The sequence below is a fragment of the Cnephaeus nilssonii genome, assembly GCF_951640355.1.
Source record: "Cnephaeus nilssonii genome assembly, chromosome: 16".
Classification (NCBI taxonomy): Eukaryota; Metazoa; Chordata; class Mammalia; order Chiroptera; family Vespertilionidae; genus Cnephaeus; species Cnephaeus nilssonii.
The window spans coordinates 42,157,659-42,181,250 of record NC_137087.1 but is presented as its reverse complement, the minus strand read 5'-3'; the positions used below and the strand labels follow the sequence as shown (position 1 = coordinate 42,181,250).

The window sequence follows — 23,592 nt, the reverse complement described above, 5'->3', positions numbered from 1 at the left end:
TGGCCCGGCTCAGTACATGGCAGAGAGTGGTCTGCAGGGAGGCAGGTGCAGAAAGGGCTCTCCATGCCCACTCCTTCCACACTGGCCAAACTGACAAGCCCCTGCTCCTGCCCTGGGGAGGAGGGTGGACGGGAAGGAAGGAGGCCAGAATGCTGCACTAATCCAGGTCTCTCGATCTTGGCATTCTTGACATTTTGGGCTGGATAATCCTTCGTTGTGGGGCCGTCCTGTGCATTGTAGGATGTTTGGCAGCATCCCTGGCCTCTGCCCACTAGATGCCAGTGGCACCCCCCTTTCCCTGGCTGTGACGACCAAAAATGTCTCTAGATATTGACAGATGTTTGGGGTTGGGAGGGAGGGGGAGCAAAATCACCCTCGGTTGAGGACCTCTGCTCTGGTCTAATGGAAGTTCCTCTGGATGGAAACCCGAGGAGTGGGAAATGAATGCTCCCCCCTCACTCTCATCCCAGGAATCAGGGCCTTTAAGTAGGCAGAGCTGGAAGGGCGGGTTGGGGTGACAGCTGGCTCCTCAGACCTTTGAGGAATCTGCTCCCTGTCTTCCCTTCCTTCTCCTCTTCTCCGCCTGCCTTTCCTGTCCAGCTAACTTCCGAGCATCCTTTGAGGGTTCGCTATACCCCTGCCTCGAGGAAGCCTCTCCCAGCTAATTTAGATATCCGTGCCCCCTCCTCCACAGCACCCCTCACCCGGTATTGCCAACGTTGGCGAGCTTTCTCCCTGTGCCCCCCGTGCGGCTGAGCACAATCCCGGCTCATCGAGGACCCACAGGAAGTGAGCTGTGAGCGAATGAGCCAGGGCCGCTTCGCTTAGCTCCTGTCCTGCGATGCCTTCATTCTGGGCATTCCTTTGTGGGCCTCTGTGCATATCCGGAGGCCAGCACGGGCAGGGCGGGCTGCTCCTGCAGCTGCCTCTCTCCCGAGAGCCCCTGCCCTCCTGCAGCGTCTGGAAAGGCTCTGCGCCCCCTGCTCATTCCCAGTATCTGAAGCATTCAGGGCTGTTGCCTTTGTGAGAGCTCAAGGTGGTGTCCTTGGCTCTTTCGATAATTGCTAAATAACTGCTTGCCCTGGAAATTGCCCTGGAAGCCTCTCCCCACAGCTGCCTGGCCCCACATCAGAGATCTAGGTTGCTTGGTTACCAGTTTTCAGACCCAATTCAGGAAAGTCCCGAGGCCACAGAAAACTGAGTTTGGCTGCATGTGACCCACAGCCAGTGTCTAAAGGCTCTCTAACCTTAGCACACTCTGTGGACGGAGAGGAGGCGCGCAGTGAGCGCCTTCTTGCCTGGACCCCCCTGAGGCCTTCGCTAGCTCACTTAACCCTAGGACCCTTGGTACATCAGAGGGTTCCCGTGTTACAGATAAGGACAGTGAAGATCAAAACGATTAAGGAACATGCCCAGGGTCACCAGAGAGTTAATGGTGGAGTTAAGATCCAAACCTAGGTCCGGGCTTTGCGTTTTATTTTTTTCTCTCTTCATCCCACTGAGGCGTGTTCAAGAAGTTTGCTAAGAGAGCATTTTTAAGAAATTATTACTACAAAGCAGTTCTTCTCACTGCCTGAAACACAAGTCCTACCATCTCTCTCCTTCGTGGAGACCCCTCTTTGCCCTCTCCCCCATCTCCCCCGCAAGAGCAGACCACTTTCCTTACTGGGGCGCTGGCACGCTGGCCCTGCACCCCTGTGTCCACGCTCTGGATGTGTAGCCTCGCCCCCTGCAGGCTGCTCTGCCCTGGATGTCCTCCCCGTACACTTACACTCCTTACTACGCTGGTGCCTGCGAGCACCGCTCACCGCGCTCTGATGCAGGTGCTTGACACATATGCATTCAGGAAAACAAAGTTCAGTCCAACCTACTTTTTAATTCTATTTTTAACCTTTCTTCCAGAAGACTCAGATGTTCACGGGGATGTGAGAGGAGGTTCCCCGAGCCAGCTGTGTAAAATGAGAGGTCACTTGGGGTGCCCACTGCCGTGCTGCCTTAGGCAGCACCGTCCTGCTCTGCTTTCTTCCCCAAACTCCCTATTCCGCCTCCTCCTCGGACGCTCTCTAGCTAAATAGATTTTCTTCATATACTTCAACAAGCTGGTGATGAATTTTAGTAGCAGAGACATTTTTCACTTCAAATCAGATTGCAACTTCCACTCCCATCTGGGGACCGTGAGTCTGGGGCAGTGGTTCTCAGCCCCAGGCTGCCCATCACCGTCATCTAGGAAGTTTCTAAAAATAGGCAGCACTCAACCCCCCTCCCCCCCACACACTTCCCACCCACCCAATTAAGGACCTGGGCAGCAGCATATTTCTAAATATGCCCCCGGTGATTCTGTTGGGCAGCTCGGGTGTGGAACCATTGGTCTAGCCTTGCTGCTGCGAGTGAAGCCTTCAGACCAGCAGCCTGGGCATCGCCGGGCAGCTTGCTAGAATGCAGAATCTCAGGCCCCGCCCCAGACCTACCAAGTCAGAATTTGCATTTTACTGGTGCTCTTCCTCCCAAGGGTACGCCCACGCCCTCTCAGGCATGCATCTCCTAAACTCTAAGGGTCCCCATGGGACTTGCAACCAGGGGAGCAATGGGCAGTGGCAGCTCGTCCCGGGCTGACCCCCTGAACCTGTCCCCAAGACCCCCCCTTTTCCCTGACTTCCCAGTGAGCCAAAGCAGTCCCGCCTTCGCTCATTCTTTCCCATAACTCTTCTAGGGGGCCAAAGCAGAGCAGCACCGAGGCCCTCTCCTGCCGCTACCCTAAGCCCTTCCTGGTTTCACTGTCCCCCGCTTTCCTAAATGTAAAAATAAAACATTTGCATTTTACCAAGACCCTCTGGTGATTTGTAAGCATGTTACAACTTGAGAAGCATTGCTTCAAGCAAAGAACAGTTTTTAAATAACTGTATGGCAAGTTGCATTTGAATCACCTGAAATCTTATTAAAACGCATATCCTGACTTAGTAGGTCTGGGGTGAGGCCCAAGAGTCAGCATTTTAACAAACTCCCTGATGCGGGTGTGGGGACCGTTCTGAGCAGCCAGGACGTTGAGTTGCGTTTCAATGAGTTCCTTCATCTGAGCCCTGAAAGCAGAGGGTGGATGTTTACAGACCTTTTCCTACGTTTCCCCACCATCACTGTTCCCTGATCCACCATCAGCACAGGCCCACGGTTACCCTCTAACTAGCCAGCACTGAGCAGCCCCGGTGGTGGGTGCATCGGGCGCCTCTGACAGGGCAGAGGATGGAAATGCAAAGTGTACGCCCTCCCTGCCGATTCACCCAGCCCCGCTCTGCCCAGGACAGGTGACTTCAGGTTCTGCATGCTCTGCCCAGGACAGGTGACTTCAGGTTCCAACCAATGGTGGTTGGTTCCTCTCTGACCTTGGGCCCCACGAGGGAACTACTGAAAAGCCACTGAGTTCCAAATATGTCTAGTATGCTCAGAAAGGGAAAACCCACGGGTTGGTCTGAAGTTTACAGAAGAAACTGGGGAGAAAAACCGATGAAGGCTGGCTTTTCTTTATCTCTCCTTTAATCCATTATAGGATTTTAGAGCTGAAAAGGAACTTGAGAGATCTAGTCCCAAACTTTCATTTTAGAGAAGAAAGCTGGGACCCAATGACACTGGCTTGCTCAAGGTCACCAAGCAAAACAGGGGTCAGCCCATGGGTGCAGTATTTCTTTTTTATCTTGCTGCAGGTTGTTTTTCTAGAAATGGATAAGAAGTAGTTACTTCTTTCATACGGCTCCTTTAATTAAGAGTTCTACTTTTCACAGAAAAGGTAAAAATCAAGAGGCTGGATCATGGTTCTCGCCCCTCGTGGCCTTCAATAGAAAATTCCTACCAGTGACTGCTGTCACCCTAACAGGGCCTGCCTCCCTGGGGGCAGTGACCCAAATTGCAGGTATGGTGCCCGGAAGGAACTGACTAGCTTCCGGAAGGCCTACCTGATGCCACTTCCCTCTTTCATGCCCATTGCAAACGCTGTAAGCTGATCACAGTGCCCTTTCCAGCCACTGCCAATCCATTGGATTTGGATCTCAAGTTGAAACGCTTTTGCCATCCCTACAATAGAGGTCAGACCTTGAAAAGCCGAGTGACCTTCAGCTCCTCACTACATTTCAGCATGTCTGCTCTGGTTAGTAAATACTCTGGCTTCTCATTTCCGACCCCTCCAGCTGCTCATTAATCCAATTATGAGTTTCCTTTATCCAACCAAACTTCCTGCCGAGTTGCAAACTCTCCTAGCGACGCGTTTGCCTTTGGTAATTAGCCAGCCCAGTAGAAGATGCTGTCTTGTTCAGACGTTTCTGTAATTTGGACTGACCTCACTCTGATCGTGCTACATCAACATGCGCCGTAGGAGGACACTCCAGGCACCTCCTTCCCACGAAGGCTCGCCGGGGTTAGCTTCTGCCCTGCTGCTGGGACCCTGCCCCCGTCTCTCTCCAGCCTCTCCCAGGAGGCAGTGAGGAGGCTTCCGAGTCACGGTAGCTCTGAAGTGCCTGCGCCCTTCATGTTGATCTCTGAGTCCTGAACTGGAGCAAGCTGATTTGCTGGCGGGAGCATCCGTCTCTGTAACGGGGAGTCAGTCTTCAGATCTTCTCTTCATTAAGACATCAGCCACACTCAGCCTTGCTCTCGGCTGCCAGACGCACTGACAAGGCAGCAGGAGAAGTTCCATCAGGAAGTGGGGGGTGCTGCCTTCGGAAGGAGGAAGGCACCGCCTTGCCTGCGGGAGTGGACCTGCTCAGCCTGTGCGGGCCCCGTGCCAGGGGAGCCTTTTCAACAACACTGCGATTGTGACTCGAAGCCTGCGGGCAGAGTCTCAGGGCGGTGCCATCTGTAGCGTGCTGAGTGTCTCCCCTGCCAGCGAGGAGGGGGTGGAGTCCTTCCAACTCCTTGGCCATTCTCATCCGTCTCCTGGGCGTGTGCCACAGGCTCCCATGGCCCCGGGCTGCTCGGCAACACCCTGAGTTATGTTAGCGATATAATAATGAATTATACAGTGGACTATACATAATTAATTTACAATAAAACACGCACGCAACGCTTTAATTTCTCCAAGTGAATGATGTGCTGCCCGCCAGGTCCTGCTGGGATACATTCCCTAACTGCCTCCCTGCTGGTCTGGAGGCCATGGCCAGCTGTCTAGGGAGGGACCTTGGCCAGGGAAACCTGCAAAGTCAGGTTCCCTCCAGACTACCTCTGGGGTATGATCCACAGAAAGATAACCCCTCACGCCTCGCTGTTGTTCTAGACCTGGACACTCGTGAGAGTCTCACCCCACCCCTGGACCACTTAGAAGCTGTTATTTTCTTCATTCTTCCAATCTTCCTTCCAGAATATGGGAGAGGCCAGTGTATTTATACTCTACACTCCCTTCCTTCATTCACCCACTCAACAAATGTCTATGAAGGGCCTATTATGTGTCAGGTGCTGTCCTTGGCTTAGGGTACATGAGTGAACAAAACAGACAAAGATCCTTGCCCTAGTGGAGCTTACATTCTAGCAGAGGGAGACAGACAACAAATAATAGACATGATGAATGAAGGTGTTACACAGTGTGTTATATAGCGATAGGTGCTATCGAAAAAGAAAAGGCAGAGCAGGGGAAGGGTGGCCAGGCGTGATGGGGGCAGGGGGCAGTGTTAAAGAGGGAGGTCAGAACAGTCTTGTGGAGAAGTGGCAGTCTAGCAAATGCCAGGCCCTTCGTGAACGGGGGGAAAGGCGCTGCTGGGTCTACCAGGGGTTAGGGTTTCCTCGGCCGCTTTGACTCTACGTTTCAGTAGCATTTGTAACTTTTGGTTTCAGGTGTTCAGGATGTTTCTGTTCCTGCTGCTGCTGTGGTTCCTGCCCCCCACTGAGGGGTCCCAGCGAGCTGAACCCATGTTCACGGCAGTCACCACTTCGGTTCTGCCCCCTGACTATGACAGCAACCCCACCCAGCTCAACTATGGTGTGGCAGTTACTGATGTGGACCATGACGGGGACTTCGAGATCGTCGTGGCAGGGTAAGTGCCTCCCACCTTGAGTTTGATAGATACACTGGCCAGCTTTTACTGTGATGAGGCCGAGTAACAACTCCAGAATCCAGTGGCTTGCAACAACACACGTCCTCACCCATAGGTCCTAGCTGGGCTCAGCGGATGCTGGTATGCTGCTGCTTTGCCTTTTGTTACAGCAGTGGGGGCATGGAGGGTAGATCCAAGAAAGGTGTTCATTCCACGCTTTCCAGGGAGAAGATATGAATGCTTTGCTTCAAGGTCCTCTCTTCATATCCTTAGTTATGCAGGTGTAGTTACTTCCTTATCAGTGGAATTCTAGAATCTCTGTCGGAGGGGCTTAATGGCGACAGTTAAGAGATGGGGATGCTCAGTCTGCCTTTGCACAGCATTTTACATAACACTAAGGAAACATGAATTGCCCATTTCAAAGAAGCGGGGAGGAATATGGGATTAGGAGGGATAGCTAAACTTCCTCTAAAACATGCCCTGGTCCCACTGCTCCCTTCTCTCCTGAGAAGCAACATTGTGTAGCAAGAAGAGCATAGGATTTGGAGTCCAAATAACTTGAGTTCATGCCCTAGATCTACAACTTTCTAGTTGCATGATTTTGATCACTCCCTTATTTGCTGCGATTCAGATTATCTGTAAGAATGGGGACTGTAATGCCTTCTCGCCCGGAAGCCTCCATCAGTAGGCCACTTATTGCATGTGACAGTGCACTATAAATTCTGCCAATTACATGAATAATTATTACGTACTGAGCACTGATATGTGCCAGGCTCTGTGCTGAGCCTTTCACATGCATTGCCTTATTTAATCTTCCTGACAACACTATAAAGTAAGTTACTATCATCCCCATTTAGAGAAAAGGAAATTTGGGTTCAAAGATGGTGAGTAACATGCCTTCTGTCCAGTAAGTGGTAAGTAGACGAGTCGGGATTTGAACCCCAAGGCTCCCCAACTCAACAGCTGCTAAACTACATTGTACAAAGTTTAGTTATCACTTCAAAAATCACTTAATCAACAAAAAGCACTACAGGGAGCTGTCAGCCTTCTTCTGGGAGGCCTGAGCTTTTATGGCAGCACTGACCAAAGTAACTGGCAGTTGCATGTACCAGTAGAAAGCATTGACCTTAGAAATGGAAGATCTGGTTTTAATTATAACCATATCATCCAGTAGCTGTGAGCCTTGTGCAAACTACTTAGCTATGTAGTTCCCACAAGGTATGGCTGGAGAATAGGCTGACCTTCCCTACCTTATAGCCTGATAGCCCATCACTGATGGGCCCTTTGGAACGTGTTGAAATCCCCCGCCTACACACAGGACAGTGGTGAAGATCAGTCGTGATGCTGTATAAAAAAGATACTTTATAAAGTGTATTTCTTCTTTCTGTTACTTTCTTCGACCCTGTGAAGAGTGGAAGGGACTACATTCTAGACCTAAAAGTCTGGATTAGCACACCGTCCAGTAGAACTTTTGTGTGATGATGTACATGTTCTGTGTTGGTGCTGTCCAATATGGTATCCACTAGCCACATGTGGTGGTTGAGCACTTGAAATGTGGCTGCTGTGACTGAGGAACTGCACTGTAAATTTTTTATTTCATGTTAATTATACAGCCACATTTAAATCAGCACAGGTCTGGGCTTTCAGAAGGAAAAACTGAAGAGCAGAGTGTGATAGGAAAAGGAAAAATAGAAAAGGTTATAATGACCCTTATGGCCTGAGGTGACCTGAGCAGGTTTGAGGCCAAGCAGCTTGTCTATGTTCCTGTGACTGTCCAGCCACTCTCTGAATCAGAGAGACGTGCTCCTGACCCAGTCCTGCCTCCTGCAGCCACGTACCACTCTGCCAGAGTCTCTGGTTAAAGGACTTTGGTGCATTCGAGGTGTTCTGGTTGGCCCTGCTTCCTGCTAGGTAACACCAGCCTCCCCTTGCAGAGCCTAGGGCCTGACAGAGGACAGAGAACAGCGGGTAACCATCTGTCTCCTCCTCCTGGGCCCACAAGTTACTGCTGTGAGCATGCTCTCCTTTCTCCTTGGACAGGGGGCTTTGAGTGCGGGTCTCCATCCCACCAGCCTTAGGTGAGCACTGGACGCCACTGCACCTCCCGCATGTGCAGCTTCTTTCTTTCCAAACGCCAGGCATTCGTTTCACCTTCCTTTTCAACTAAGTCTTCTGCTCTTTCTCTCCAGAAATGGGCTTTCGTGTCCTCTAAGGTAGAGGAGTAGGCCCTCATTTGTAATCAGCCTAGAGTGGATGTCTAAACTTTGTCCAGCTTGCTGCTCACTGTGGGTCGTGTGGCCCTTTGGACCCATCCTCTGGAAACCAGAACCACACCATCCTGGGTCTTGATCCTGGATCATCCTGAGATCCGGGAAAGACCCTGTCTCTTCTCCCTGGGCCTGGGTGATCCGGGCAGCCCCTGTCTGAGAAAGCCTGGGTTGCTGGGTGTTCTGGAAGATGATACTGCTCACCCCAGCAAAGAAGAAGAGTTACATGGAGGACAAGATGGCAAAATTGGGCAGCCTCCCAGCCCCAGGTCAGGCCTTCTTTGTGACTATTATGAAGCATTGTGAGTTCTCAGGGCATCGGAAAGTCACGTTCTAATTTAAGTACCAAAATACATTCCAAAGGCAAATATAACTTTTTATTATCTTCAGCTTAGGATGATTTGTCACTGTCTTCCTCTTTGGGCTGGATAACCACGGGTTGACTATATAGACGTATTTAAATCAGGACCTTCGGAGGTCATTCGGTTCACCCCTTCCTTGCCTTCCAATTAGGCCACACCTACACTGAGTGGCCAGATTATTATGATCTCTGAACGCATAATAATATGGCCACTCAGTGTATATCCTATATAATAAAAGGCTAATATGCAAATTGTCCCCTCGACCAGGAGTTCGACCAGCAGGCAGGCCGGCCAACCGCCCATGTCCCCTCCCCCTGGCCAGGCTGGCCGGACCCCACCCATGCACAATTTCATGCACCAGGCCTCTAATATATATGTATACACATACATACACACATTGAGTGGCCAGATTATTATGCATTCAGAGATCATAATAATCTGGCCACTCTGTATAGTTTTTGGGGCTCCCTGTAGGTATTTAGCGCCTTCCATAAGAATGTGTGTTCTTTCTGTCATCCGGCTCAATTACTTATGTCAAGACTCTACTTGACTAATCTGAATCCCTCATAGTAGAGCTTAGTAAGCCATTTCTTTTAACTTTAGTTTTGCTGTTGCCTTTGAAGATATAAACCAGAGGCCACCATCCTTTCAAATAATGGCAGCTAGGGTCACTGCCCTGCCTCTCATTCCCTATGCACTCCTTGGCAACATTTCTGACTGACTTTTATTCTATTTCGTCTACTCTACACCCATATTTAACTCTGTTTCTTCTCCGTTTTGATTATAGACTCTCTGTTTAAGAATCATGTAGCAGGGATTGAAATTTTAAAAAATTGAATGTGACTGCTTTTACCTGGGGCACCTGCAGTCCAGCTCAATCGAGGCTCACTCTCTATTATCTCATAGACCTTTCCATTCGCTGGCCCCAGAAGGCATTTACGTTTTCCTCCCGGGATAATGTCCAGCTCTTCAGTTTATAAGGTGCCCACACTCGAACTTGTCTTGGATTTGTTGACCTTGTGGTGTGTCTGATTCAAGCCCTGTTGCTTTGAGTATTTACTCTTTGAATAGGTTTGTTTTGTTTTGCTTTTTCGGTATCCTCGTTCTGGGTATTGATGGCATTGATTCTGAGCATGCTGTGGGTGAGTTTGTATTGTGTTTCTGATTCTTAAGTTAATTGTGATGGACGGTGTGTGCATACATCTGACTCTGGGAGGAGCAGAGACTGACCGCCCTTGGTTCTGTGGGGGCGGCAGGGGAGAGGGAGAGGGAATGGGCCAGCTCTGCTCCCCGCACCTCAGCTGGGCGAGTGTCACCGCATGTGGAGAGCTTATCCATTGACCAGCAGGTGCGTGATTTCAATCTGCTTACAGTCTCCACCCTGCAGAGTCAGGGGAGGGTTTGATCACCCCCAGAGAAATGTGCGCATGCACAGACCGTGGAGGATCTTCAGGACTGGTTCCCCTTTTCTCAGTGGAACTAAACGCCCGATCTTCAGTCTCCTGTAGTCTGGAAAGGAATTCCTGTTGGTGTCAACCTTGCATAATTCCTTTAGAGCAGCTTTTGTTTCCTGGGGTATCCCCAGAGGTCTGAGGTGCCCCCCCTAACCCTCCCTGCCCTCTCAGTTTCCAGCAGGAGTTTTGCTCAAATGGAGAGGTTGTCGTGGTAGTAAACTTTAAATCACAATTTAGATCTTTTTTTTTTTTTTCCACAAAGAGCATTCATTTGATAAAATCTTAATGCATTCTTCACACTTGGAAGGATTTCATTTAAAGGGATGCTTCGTATCGGAAAGCTGTGTTTCATTTTTTTCTTAATTTTGCAGCTATGTCAGAAAACTTTTTTAATTTACTGAAGTTAATTGAATTATTTAAAAGGAAAATTGTACTCAATTACTAGATTAATCATAATTACTTAGGAGATATTTTTCATGATAAATAATAAAAACAATGATAAAGAATAAGATATTTGCCTGTGATTTAACCAAAGCAGCATTTATACATTTTATTATAAGTATATATAGGTAGATGAAACATATATAAATATAACATATATAGTATGTATGTAGTAGATAGATGTAACATCCATATAAATATATTTAGATATATGTAGTATAGATGTATATATACACATATATACACACACTTCTAACGAAATAGGAAAAATAGTTTTGAACTTCCAGTTCTAACTGCTGCTTTGTGAAATATAACATTTTAATAGATTTCACACCAGTTTCTACAGCTTAAGATGTTATATTATTTTATTTATCTTTCTTTTTTAATTTAAAATATGTTTTATATTTTGATAGCACTTAAATACATTTTATTGCAAAAAAATGCACACAGTATAGATAAAAGTAAAAATCTACCTTTACTGGCCCCGACCCCTACTCTAAGCCTATCCCTGTCCTCTTCCAGAATAACAACTGTTTTCAGTTTGGTGTTTATACTTCTAGAAATTTCTATGTAACATATATATTTATAAAATATATAATAATTTTGGAGGAATCAAACTGATGTATATTGTTCCAAACTTGCCTTTTTCACTGTATAATATGTTCATGATTCAAACATATAGCTGTGGCTTATTTTTTTAAGTTGCTCTGTGTGAATGTACCACATTCGTTTTACCCCTCCTCCAGTAACCTTTAAACTGTCTCTAATCTGTGACCATTACAAACATGGCTGTATGTCCATCCTTACACACATATGCAACTATTTCTCTGGGATCAATACCAATAAGTGGAAATGCTGGGAATGACATGTATGTTTCAAATCTTAATACATATGACCAATTTTTTTCCAATCTTAATCTTTTTCTATTTAGTCATAACCTAGAAATAAAAGGTGAGCTTTGGGATTATTGAACTCAACTGCTGCTCAAGCACATACTGTGTGTACAGCCACATATGTGCCAGTGTCTGAACTTCATCTGTTTAGATCCAATAGTTCAAGAAGCGGGTAGGGACGAGGACCCCATTCTTCATCTGCAAAAGGAGCTGCTTCTGTTAACTGGATTGAGGAACTTCAATACTTTCTAATTTAAACTGTTAGAAAAACTTCCTCTAAAGCCGCCTCTGCAAAAATATATTTCTTAAATCAGTCACCTTTAACCCTGGAATTTATTGTTGTCGGTATCATGGAAGAATGATGTTGGGTGGGGGGTGCCAGTTCTTCTGCTTGGTTAGGCAGGGACTGCCCCTGATTCTAAATACTAATAAGACATGAGCTGGAGCAGGAGCCAGGGCTTTTTATCCCATTTTTAAAACTTCTAAAAAGGTTACTAAACAAAGCATGGCTGGTTTTCCACCCTTTCTCCAGCCCTGGGCAACCATAAGCAATGGACAAAAATTCCACCCCCACCCCAAGTCACAGACAGCTCAAAGGTCTGAGGCCTCTATGTGATTACCCTGGCCACACACGCATGCTCAGAGCAAGGTGTGGTAGTCAGAATATTGGTCTTCCAAAGATGCCATGTCCTGATCCCAGAACCAATGAATATGTTATCTTACATGGCAAAAGAGACTTTGCAGACATAATTAAGTTAAGGACCTTGAGATGGAGATGGGGAGATTATCCTGGATTAGCCCAGTGGGACCAATGTAATCACAGGATCCTTAAAGTGGAGAAGGGGAAGTGGAAAAGGAGGTCATAGTGATGCAATGTGAGGAAGACTCAACCCACCATTCCTGGCTGTAAAGGTGGAGGAAGGGGCCACAAGCCAGGGAATGTGGGCGACCTTTAAAAACTAAAAAAGGTAAAGAAACAGATTTACTCCTATAGCCTAGAGCCTCTAGAACACCAGACCTCGATCTCAGCACAGTGAAGCCAAGGTTGGCCTTCTAATATACAGAACTGTAAAATAATCAATTGGTATCATTTTATGCCACTAAGCCCAGGGTAATTTGTTACAGCAGCAATAATAAACTAATATAGTAGGGAAAGGTTGGGTGCTTGGTGTCATTTTTCAGAGAGGTGATGGCCATTACCTCAGAGAATTTAATAATAGTATTTTAATAACTTCGCAGCGGTAACATAAATAAGCCACCCACAGCATATTATTTAAAAGAATATATTTAAGATTAATAAACCACCAACTAAAGTGTTATTTTTAACCAATGACAATCCCCTGTCTTAGGAGCATGTGAAGTTTGGGGAAGAATCCCTAAAACCACACTTTATTCCTTGCTGGCCACCTGTATCAATTCACCCTGCCGCTCACTGTGACACCCGATGTGGTGGATGGTTGGAGGTGGGGACAGTGATTCAGAGCTCTTAAAGCTCTCCTGCCCTTGGTGGGGAAAACACAGCCACGTCGGATGAGAAGCAGGAGTGCGGCCTTGGAGGGACAGGTGGCCTGAGCTCTGTCTCACGGGGGCAGAGGCCTCTCTCCAGGTCAGGGAGACCTTTAGGCTTATTTGGGTTTTGTGTTTGTTTTAAATTATTTTTTTTAGATAACATTTTAAAAAACGGATTTTCACAAAGTAATGAAGAGTATTTATAAAAAGCCATTCCAAAATAGTAATACAATTAAGACTAAAATTACCTCTGCTGAAAACGCAAAGCTACTTTGGGTAGTCTGATTTTGTCATCCATTCAGAACGTGGATGCATGCCCTGTCTCCAGTCACTTTCCTTTAAGTCTCTCTTCTCCTCATTTTTTTTTTAAAGTCGTGGGCTGGCTGGAAGACCTTCCTTGTCCCCTGAGTCCCTCTTCAGGCTCCCAAAGAAGGCACAGGCACACAGTAGGCTGGAGAATAGGGCGACCTTCCCCACCTCATAGTCTTATAGCCCACAGGCCTTCTCCCACCTCTTTCCCCCACCACCTCCTGCCCCACTGCAAGCACACCTCATAGCTCTCTTTGGAGCACATGCCATTTCCACTCCCAGGATCACTTCAATATTATTGATTTCAGAGAGGAAGGGAGAGGGAGGGAGAGAGAGAGAGAAACATCAATGAAGAGAGGGAATCATTGATGGGCTGCCTCCTGCACATCCCCAACTGGGGATAGAGTCTATAACCCTGGCATGTGCCCTGACCAGGAATCGAACCGTGACCTCCTGGTTCATTCTGTCAGGTTCCTCATGCGTAAAGGACATGGATATACCGGCCAGGCGGATCACTTCTGCTTTGGGTGGCCAATCTGACCCTGCCTCCCTTTCTTGCATTTTCCCTCACATACCCCTTCTTTCCTGTCTCCTCCTGACCTGGTGAGTCACTTTCTTTCAAGAATGCTGTAGTTACAACAATTTTCCCTCTGAGGAAGAGGTGACTTTTGTGGTGCAGGTATCTAGGAAAACATCCAATGATGTGAAGAAGCTAAAACAAACCTTCCCCACTTCAGGTTTTTACCATGCACTCCCTCGTGTACCTGTTTGCAGACTAAAGTGATAAAGGGACAGAGGGCAGAAGAACATATGTCTTGTATTTTACTTACATCATCTAATTTTACACTATCACAGCAGCCCATATGGTATGTAGCATTTAGTTAAATCTAAGTTATACTTTTTTTCACATCACTAAAATCGAGATGTGACCTACACTTGGCAGCTTGCATTTAATTGTGTTTTTTTTCCTTAGAGGTATGAAAAATAATGGTGCGTCTTATCACTGATGACACCTCAGATTTGATGAAAACATTGTAGATAGTGTTGTCCCCATTTTGCAGTTGGGGAAATTGAGGCCCAGAGACCCGCTGAGGGTCCTAGAGATGGTGAGAAGTAACTGTTATTCCGTATATGCCTGCTAAGTTTGTTAATTGTGTTGTTCAGGCCACGATCTTTGTTAATATTTTTCTTCCTATAAATAACTAAGAGACTTGTTTTGCAATACCCTACTGTGGTAGTGCATTCTTGCTTTTTAAGAAATTGATTGGTTGAGGGGCTTTTTTAAGGGGGGGGGTTGGGGGAAGATTCTTGTTTTCTAAATCCCACTTTTTGCCTCTATCTTTGTTCTTAAATCGTTATTTGTAAGGATATATCACAAAGCCACCATGGGTATATTCATGTCCTTTACCCAGGAGGAACCTGAGAGAATGGAAATGACATCCATAAATAAGAGGAGGAGGGAATCCTGGGGGCATCAAAGCCATGGTTCCTGTCCCTGAAGTCCCCAGACCTACAGGTCTCCTGCAACCTTTCTTTAGTTCTGGGAGCACTTTGCATACTCTAAAGTCTAAAAAATCCTCCCATCCCCTCATTTTCCTAGAGCTACTTTTCTCATCTAATGCCCCAATTAATGACTTGTAAATGTGGGCAAGGGCAGACCCTTTGCAGGCCAGAGCAACCACCCTATCTGGTGTGTGTTGCAGACAAGAGTATAACTACACTAGCCCCAAAGGAGATTCTGTGGCTACCTAGTCAGATGAAAGATTCTTAAGAATATGTAAGAGCAGTTGATGATCTGTGATTAGTGTTAACCTATGTTTCTGGAGGAGTTTTGCTAGCTAGATACTATTGGACCTCAAACCAAAGAAATGTCGCAATGTTATTTAATTAAACAGTAAACTTTCTATATACACACATTGACTAAGAATTATTTCAAAATTTCCCCCTCTCACATTAGCTTGCAGACTCCTAAAGGTAGGAACTTTCTCCTCACCTGTGCACGGAGTCAGTATTCAGTGAATGAATGAAATTAAATAGGCCAGAGTCTTATGGATGGATGGAGGATCTTAGGTTATTTTAAAAAAAATTAAGCATTAGCTATGCTCAGAAGAGATTGTTTCAAGAGCCTTAGGTTTGAGAGCAGCATCAATCAATTCAATAAATAAATCCTACATTCCTACCTGCATGTGCATAGCTACGTGCTCAGTGCTTTGGCAGATACAAGAATACATTCCCTTCCTTCAAGCCATCTTAGTCAGGAGAGAGATAAGGCATGTGTGGAAATAACAGAGCAGAATGGCATAGAGCTATAGAGGAGATGCTCACTTCACGGTCAGCACACTTATCAGGTTCATTACCCAGTGAATATTCCAGTTTCTTATAAACACTGCATTGCATCTGAGATTGTGGCAATAGGCCTTTTTTTGCCTTGTATGGAATTTCTCTATGAGGTTACAGGTTTGATCTTCTCTTACTTATCTCTGTGTTCATTTCCCTTTCATGAAACCACAATCATTGTTTGTTGACTGAGTAGTCCCAAGGAACTGCCATCATTGAGCCCCCAGTCCTGGTTCTTCCTGGTTCCTGTTAAACACCTCAGAGAGGCAGTGAAATGCTCCACAATGCACCACTACCCAGTTGTACAAATGCCAGCATTTTAAAAATTATACTTTTCCATCTGTCATCTATTGTTCATATCCTTCCCTCCAAGCTAAAGCAAAGTATGGAAGAAGGAGGGTGAAGAAATCTAGCCATTTCCTCCAACCCCCTCCAAATAAGATAGGCCATAATTCCAGTCACTCCAGAATCTTTGCAAGTTGCTTCCCGAGTCTGGGAAGCTGCAGCTGCCCCAGCCTATAGAGTGGCTGCACTCCCCCAATTCCCATGGGCCACTACTCCATCTGGCTGGCCCCGGAGGGCCTTGGTTAAAGACATTTCAGCACCTGATTCCTGGACAGCACCAGATCTATGGAATAGGCACAGAGGCTGAACCCTGTCCTTCCCACCTTGAATACCAACATGCAAACCATTCTGCTTCCACAAATTACGACGACTTTGAAAAGTATGGCAAGTATCATTATAAAAGTTTCCTTTCCAGACAGTTTGTTAACGTCAAAAGGCAAGAGCTAGTGACATAACAGATATCTCCAATTTCCAAGGACATATTTAAAATCTACGTCAGCCCTGGCTGGTGTAGCTCTGTTGTTTGGAACGTCTTCCCATACATGGAAAGGTCATGGTTTGGATTCCCGGTCAGGGCACATACCCAGGTTGCGGGTTCAATCCCCGTCAGTCAGGGTGTGTTGGGGAGGAGGCAACTGATGGATGTTTATCTCTCTGTCTCTCTTCCCCTTCCTCCCTAAAATCAAATGTTTTAAAATTATTTAAAATCTAAGTCAGTTTTTCAAACATATCTGACATTTTATGGGAAAATAAATCTTTAATTTAAAAAGTAGGAATTAAGGGAAAAAAGACAAGTTTATGCATGGTTCAAAAATCTAGAGAGCTAGCCCTGGCCAGGTTGCTCAGTTGGTTTGTGCATTGTCTGTGCACCAAAAGGTTGCAGGTTTGATTCCTGGTCAGGACACATACCTAGGTTGTGGGTTCAATACCAGTCTGGGTGTGTACGGGAGGCAACAGATTCATGTTTCTCTCTCACATCAATGTTTCTCTCTCTTTAAAAAATCAATAATTTTTAAAAAGCACCTAACATTTTTCTTTTAACCTAGAACATTAAAGAAATTTTCAGGGACAGTAGTTACTTTCCAATGCTGATGAAAGGATAATACTTTCTAGATTGTGGTGAAAACAAATGAGATTAGGCACATAAATTGTTTATCACAGCACGTGGCATATACTAAATGCTCATTTATTAGTTTGTTGAAGGTGATTATATTTATGTAATGCCTAACGTAACAGTAACAATTTATCTAGACCAACCCTCATCTTAGAAAAACCAGTATCTATCCCACTTTTCCATCAATGAAATAATATGGCACTGTGAAACATTTTTTGTTTTTTAATTAGAACTACATATCATCTGTTGTTAATTTTTAGCACAGTCATTTAAACATTTTTATATTGTATTGTCTGCGGGCATGCAATTCTAAAATAAGTTGTCTTGTATTTTACTTGGCTTCCTATAAATCAATGTCCCACCTCAGAGGAAGTTTATTTACCCCTATTATGTTAGTCAGCTCTTATTCATTCACTCTACAATTTTTTATTAAGCTAACATGTGCCAGGCACCTTGCTGAGCCCTGGAGGTCAGTAGTGAACAACAGCAAATCCTGCCTTCACGGTGCTCAGAGAGAATCAATATGCCTGATGAATTAAAGAAATTCATACTTTGGGAAAGAATTCAACTTCCTCCAACCAAATCTTTTTTCAGAATTCAGAATTTGTAACCAGGATCATTTCTCATTCCCACTGTCCATTCGTGCCAAAAGACGCTAATAAGAAATGGAATAATAAAACAAATGAGATAGAAAAAAAAAGGACATGACTGGGGCAACCTATGAATTAATCAGCCCCTGAATAATCAAGAGGTGATATATAAAATGTAAGTACCATAGTTCATGCCTTCTTAAATAATTAAACATATTAAAAGAGGGATAAAAAGACCACATTTCTGAAGAAATTAGTAGCCTTAAGGCAGAGAGTGGGCAAAAAAAAAGAGCTCTGTGGTAGCATTTATAAGCCTTTTCTATATTATAATAAACCAACCAGGTAGCAGTAAGAGGGATGGTTATATGGATTCTTCCATATATTTTAAAGTAGCGAGTGCCAAACTAGAGATCACAGAGTTATTACAAGGCATCTGAGAATTCATCTGTGCATGGACGTTTTATCAATAGGCAATAAAACATAGCTGCTATTATATGGACATTTTTTAACATTAAGAAGGTATCTTCATACTTGACAGGAGTTGAAAACCACAGTCTTAAAATATGTGCTCATTTACTGTTGAAAAAATGGGGTTAAAAGAAGCCAGAGAAAGGTCATTAAAAGAAGAGCGTATGAGAGACTTCAGACAAGAGAAAGAGAAAGGATGAGAGAGCAGGGAAGTGGGAGAAGAAAGACAGGAAAATTAGGACAGAGAGGGAAATTATGGAGTCATGCAAACCTGCATTAAAACTCCAGCTCCTTCTCTTCCTAGCTGTGGGGCCTTAGAACAAGTTCCCTGGCGTCTCTGCGTTTTGGTTTCCTCATCTATAGAGGTCATAACAGTAACCTCATTAACTTCATTAAGCAAAATAATGGCACCAAGTGCTTGGTCCTGTGTCTGAAACATGGAAAGTGCTCAAATATTAGCTACCATTACCATCGTCATTATTTCTTATCTTCTCACCTCACATCCACCCAGGAGATCTTTCAGTCTTACCTTTCAGCAAACACCTGAGTACTACTTTCTGGTCAGTTCTCATCTTTAACAAACTGGATTCGTCAGAACTCTTTTTTTTCTTAATCCTCACCCGAGGACATATTTTTCATTGATTCTAGAGAAAGGAAGGGAGAAAAGAGAGACACGGATGTAAGAGAGAAACATCCATCAGTTGCCTTCCATACGTGTCTCAACTAGGGATCAAACCTGTAGCTCATGAAGTGCTACAGAATTCCTGACTGGGAATCAGACCCACGACCCTTTGGTGCAGGGGACAACGCTCCAGCCAACCGAGCCACACTGGCCAGGGCAGTCAGAACTCTTTTGATTGCAATAGACACTAACACTTGTTAACTTCTCCTCCTCCCCCATGAAAACAGAGAGGATCTAGTGGAGATATGTTGAGGTAACTCCCATAACAAAGACAATCTGATCAACTGAGGCCCGAGGGCAGCACGGGGGTGTCAGGACTGACAGGAGACAGAGTCCAGACATGGCTGATTCTCTTTCTTCTGACATTCTGCCTCTCATTCCTGCCTCTGTATCTCGGCCTGTCAGCTTAATTATTTCAGAGCATTTTTCTTCCCTAAGTCTGGAGTCAAAACCACCAGCAGCTTCTGGGCATGTGTCTTCCCAGCCTGACCACCAGAGAGAAAGTTCCAATTAATTATAAGAGAAGGATTCTGAATGGTATGTGCCCATCCCTGTGGTTCAAGGAAACTGTCTGGATGGGAAAGGGAGAATGCTGATCCTCCAAATATAATAGCTTCTGTTCATAGATCCAAGAGGGCAAACTGCTGAGCACATACACACAGCAACGATACAGTCACTTACTTGGCAGTCATTGAACACCTACTGTGTGACCACGCTTGTATTCAACACTAGTGACACAGAAGTGGGCAACCTATTCACGGTCCCTGCTCTTATGGAGCTGACATTCTCACGGGGCACTCAGCAATAAACAAAGAAACAGGAAATTAGAATTTCTATTGAGAAACAAAGTGCACACACATGCACACGCCCACACGCCCACACACACAAACACCACTTGGGAAAAATCTCACACAGCTTTGCCAAAATTTGAGAGGACTAGGTCACTTCTAGTTTTTGAGACTCTTAGTATATTAAAAACTGAAGCCTTCATCACCTCACCGCCCCCAGAGGCCCCGGGCACAGACCCCTTCCCCTTTCCAGGTCACCCGATAATCCCTCAGTTAAACCATCCACGTTAGCAGCCATTTATCTTCCTTTCTAACCCTCAATTTCAGCTGGGGTTTTTTTTTTTTAACATATAAAAAAAACCTATTGAGATCCAGTGATGCAAAAAAAAGACACCAGCTAGAGTTCCAAGAAAATTTGCATGCTCAGAATTATGAACTAATGGTAGAGAGGTCCGGAGAAATGTTCCAGATGAACTCCAGCCAGGGAAGAAGAACAAAAGAGAAAGGGGATGAGTAAAGTTGGTGTGTCAGAGTTCTTGGAGTGTGACATTCACGAGAACTGTGGTTTAGAAGGGAGGTAACTAGGGCCTAAAGGGCGACAGGGCCTCCACCTCACAAATGTGAGATTCGTGTATTCATATTGGATGCGTTGGATGTGTATTTGTGTGTGGGTGTGTTCCAAATATGTCTTTCTAATGTAAATATTGTTTAAAGTATGTGAATGATTTTGCCAATCCTGTTTGAGCTTTTTTTTTTCCTTCATTTTTTAATATACTAAGAGTCTCAAAAACTGGAAGTGGCCCAGTCATCTCAAATTTTGGGAGGGCCTGGCATTAGCATTTAATGAGCACCTACTATGTACCAAACGCTATGCTTTGTCCTTTCCATGTATTCTCATCTGCAGAGGTGCTATTGTTTCGTATTTATAAAGGAGGAAAGTGAGACCCAGAGGGCTGGTCCCTCGCTAAAGGTCACGCAGTTATTAAGGACGGAGCTGGGAGGAGATTACGGCCTATTTGGCTCCAAGACCCAAACTCTTTCCTCCCTGCCACTGGTTCCTGAGCCTGGCCAGTCTAGAACAAAGCAGTTTTCACTTTGTAGCAAAATTAACTAAATAAAGATGATGTAATTTTTTTTTCATAAGCTAAAAATATTCCATCTACAGGACTAATGTCTTTAATTCTAAGATTTTCTTGTATTAAAAATATTTTTATGGTTATCGCGTTGTAGGTGGTAGTTGTTGATTTTTTTATTGTCCTGAGTTGGCAAAATAAAACACTGGCAATCCCATGTGAGTGTGGCAAAGTTTGTGTTCTGAAATTTTACTGTGCCATGAAATCTCAAAGTTTGGAAAGCACTGCTCTGTATAACGTTGGCATCTCAGAAGGCAGAGCTGCCCTCCATCGGGTGCCTGCCATGCGTGCCCACTGGGCTGGATGGTTTTCATACATTACCTCTGATCAAACCACTAAAGGGAAGTCTTGCCCTGATTTTACAGATTAGGAAACTGAGGCTGAGAGAGGTGACGTCCCTGCCGAGACCTCCGGCTCCAGCCCTCCGCCTTCGCTCTCTCTTGTATAGTGGCAGGCTGCTTGTGTACCGGGTCTCCCTGCCCTCTGTGCAGCTCACCCCCAAGCAGCCCTCTTCCCACTCCTGAGCCCCTGCATGAGGCCCTAATGTTCCTAACTGGGGTACAGCTGCATCTTCCCTCACACTTCCTCTCGCCCAGGGCCCATCTCTTCCCCATGCGCTGAAGCTTTGATTGCTTTCAGGGCCTCCGTAGACAGCATTTTAGAGACGGAGGCCAGCTTTGTGACTCTGCTGGTACTCTGGCTTGGAAGAACTTCGTGGAGAAACCCAACAGGGAGATAGTGAGTTATAGGCCAGGAACTTTGAGGTCAAATGAGTTCCCCAGAGCTCTTGGCAGTTCACGATGACGTCTTATTTTCACGCAGGGTCAGCCACTGCCCAGAGGGCCTTGCATGTTCACAATGGTCTTGGTGCATGCACATGGCTGTCCCCCATGTGCAGGGCTTACAGGATGGTTTGCCCACGTACAGGCTGGGGCTGGCTTTCTTACCAGCTGTGCACTCGGTCTGCACAGGGGACCTTGGCACTTTGCAGAGACAAATGTGCCTTTGGGTTGACCAAAGGCTGTTCTCACTCCTGCCCCAGCTCATCCATCGTCACAGCCTCGTAGTGTGGCTTCATGTGACTGCCAGATGCAGCTGTGGCAGCCATACACGCAGACAGGAGAGCGCCTGTTCTCTTCACTGGGAAGAGGAGAAGAACCGAGCTTGTCCCCTGGACTCGTGAGTGCTCAAGGGAGAGGGACAGAGTCTGGCTCAGACCGCAGACCCATGGAGTTTTTATGCAATAAAGGACAGAGGGGAAAGTCTCCATCAGCTTATAAAACTGGAGATGGCTAAGGAGGCCATTGTAATTTACAAAACGATAAAAATGTTGACAAATAGAGCAAAGCTTAATCTTATACATAACGTTATGCAGAAGTATCTATATATATAAAAGCCTAAGTGACCAATTGACTGGTAGCTATGACATGCACTGACCACCAGGGGGCAGACACTCAATGCAGGAGCTGCCCCCAAGTAGTCAGTGCGCTCCCACAGCAGGACAGCCACTCAACTGGCCAACGGGCGCCAGACACCTGGCTCATGGCTGGTGAGCCTCTCCCTCAGACACTCCCCCTGCGCAACCCCCCCCCCCCCCCCCCCCCGTTTCTGGACCAGGACTGGGATTGGGACCAGCATCAGGACTGACTGGACGCAAGCCCAGTGCCGCTTCTTGGTCATGGGCATGCCGGTATCACCCTAGCATGGGCACGCGGAGACTGCAGAGGAGGGGCAGCAAGCCTACCGAGCGGTGGCGCCAGCAGGAGTGGTGCGGGGCCGGATCAGCAGGAGTGGTGTGGCGCCCGGCCTGGGCTCGGACTCCTCCCCAGCCACCTGCTGCTTCACGTACTACTATATCCCTCGGGGATGTAGGACTGCTGGTTTCGGCCAATCCCCGCAGGCCAGGCCGGGAGACCCCACTGGTGCATGAATCTGTGCACCCGGCCTCTAGTTAATAATAATAGCAGGACTTGACTATGGTACCTGTTTGTCATTTTCTGGTGCCTAGTATTTACTCTCTCTTCCCAAAAACACTCACACTGCCTCGTGAGAAATTGTTTCTCCCCTTTTGTGGGCAGTTTTTGGGAAAAGGTAACCAGGGAATCCTGCCCTCACTCTACAGAAGACAAAAAGATCCCTGGAGGTCCTTCCAGCAGATGCCAAGGAGTAGAGCCAAGTGGTGGGCACCAGCCCTAAGCACATGCAGTTGGAACATCCCCCGACACTGTCATTTTAGGAAGAGCAAAGCAAGGATGGAACAAACGTTTGAAATTTAGTCATTTTTGCGGTAGCACCTGAGCTAGGCTGTCAGAGGTTTCTGGCTCCTTCTGGACCTGACTGTTCTGAGCCTGGACCTACCCTTCCCTTTGAATCAGCAAGCTTCTCCATTGTCTACCAATCCGTTTCCTTTTCACATAAGTTAGGCAGAGTCCGTTTCTGTTACTGAGCATCACCTGCCCAAATCAGTGCTTTCCTCTTCTCGGTAGCCCTCTGGAAGGTCAGACACCTGGCGCTGCCATCACTCCAACAGAGCTGAGCCTCCTCATCTGAAGTGGCCTTGGGGGGCTGTTTATGCCACACAACAACACGTGACCTTATAACTATGCCTCGATTTGGACCCAAAACAACATGACAAGCTCAATCAGCCGGTTATTCACTAGACTTGGCTACAAATGCCAAAAAAGCCTTTTGACTGTTTCCAAAAATAAAATCCAGCCTCACAGGATGAGGCTCTGCCACCATTGTGCTTATCCCAAATAACGTGGCATTGATTTGGAGAAAATCCTCCTGGGAGTTCCCAAAGTCTCTGGGACAATGGCAGCAGCCTTGATATAATATCTGGCATCTCTGGATGACTGCTTAGAAGGGGGAAGATACTCATTTGCATGG

At 46.1% G+C, this 23,592-nt stretch overlaps 1 protein-coding gene across 2 annotated transcripts in view; it reads left to right on the top strand.

The window, feature by feature from the left end:
- The window catches only part of CRTAC1 (cartilage acidic protein 1), a gene marked incomplete at its 3' end in the record, with an annotated part of 133,068 nt that overhangs the window by 9,973 nt on the left and 99,503 nt on the right, over positions 1-23,592 (top strand). For both annotated transcript variants that reach the window (XM_079794201.1, XM_079794200.1), the window contains exon 2: positions 5,812-6,011. In XM_079794201.1, coding sequence (XP_079650327.1) covers positions 5,812-6,011 — 200 coding nt within the window. The remainder of the gene's footprint in view (positions 1-5,811; positions 6,012-23,592) is intronic.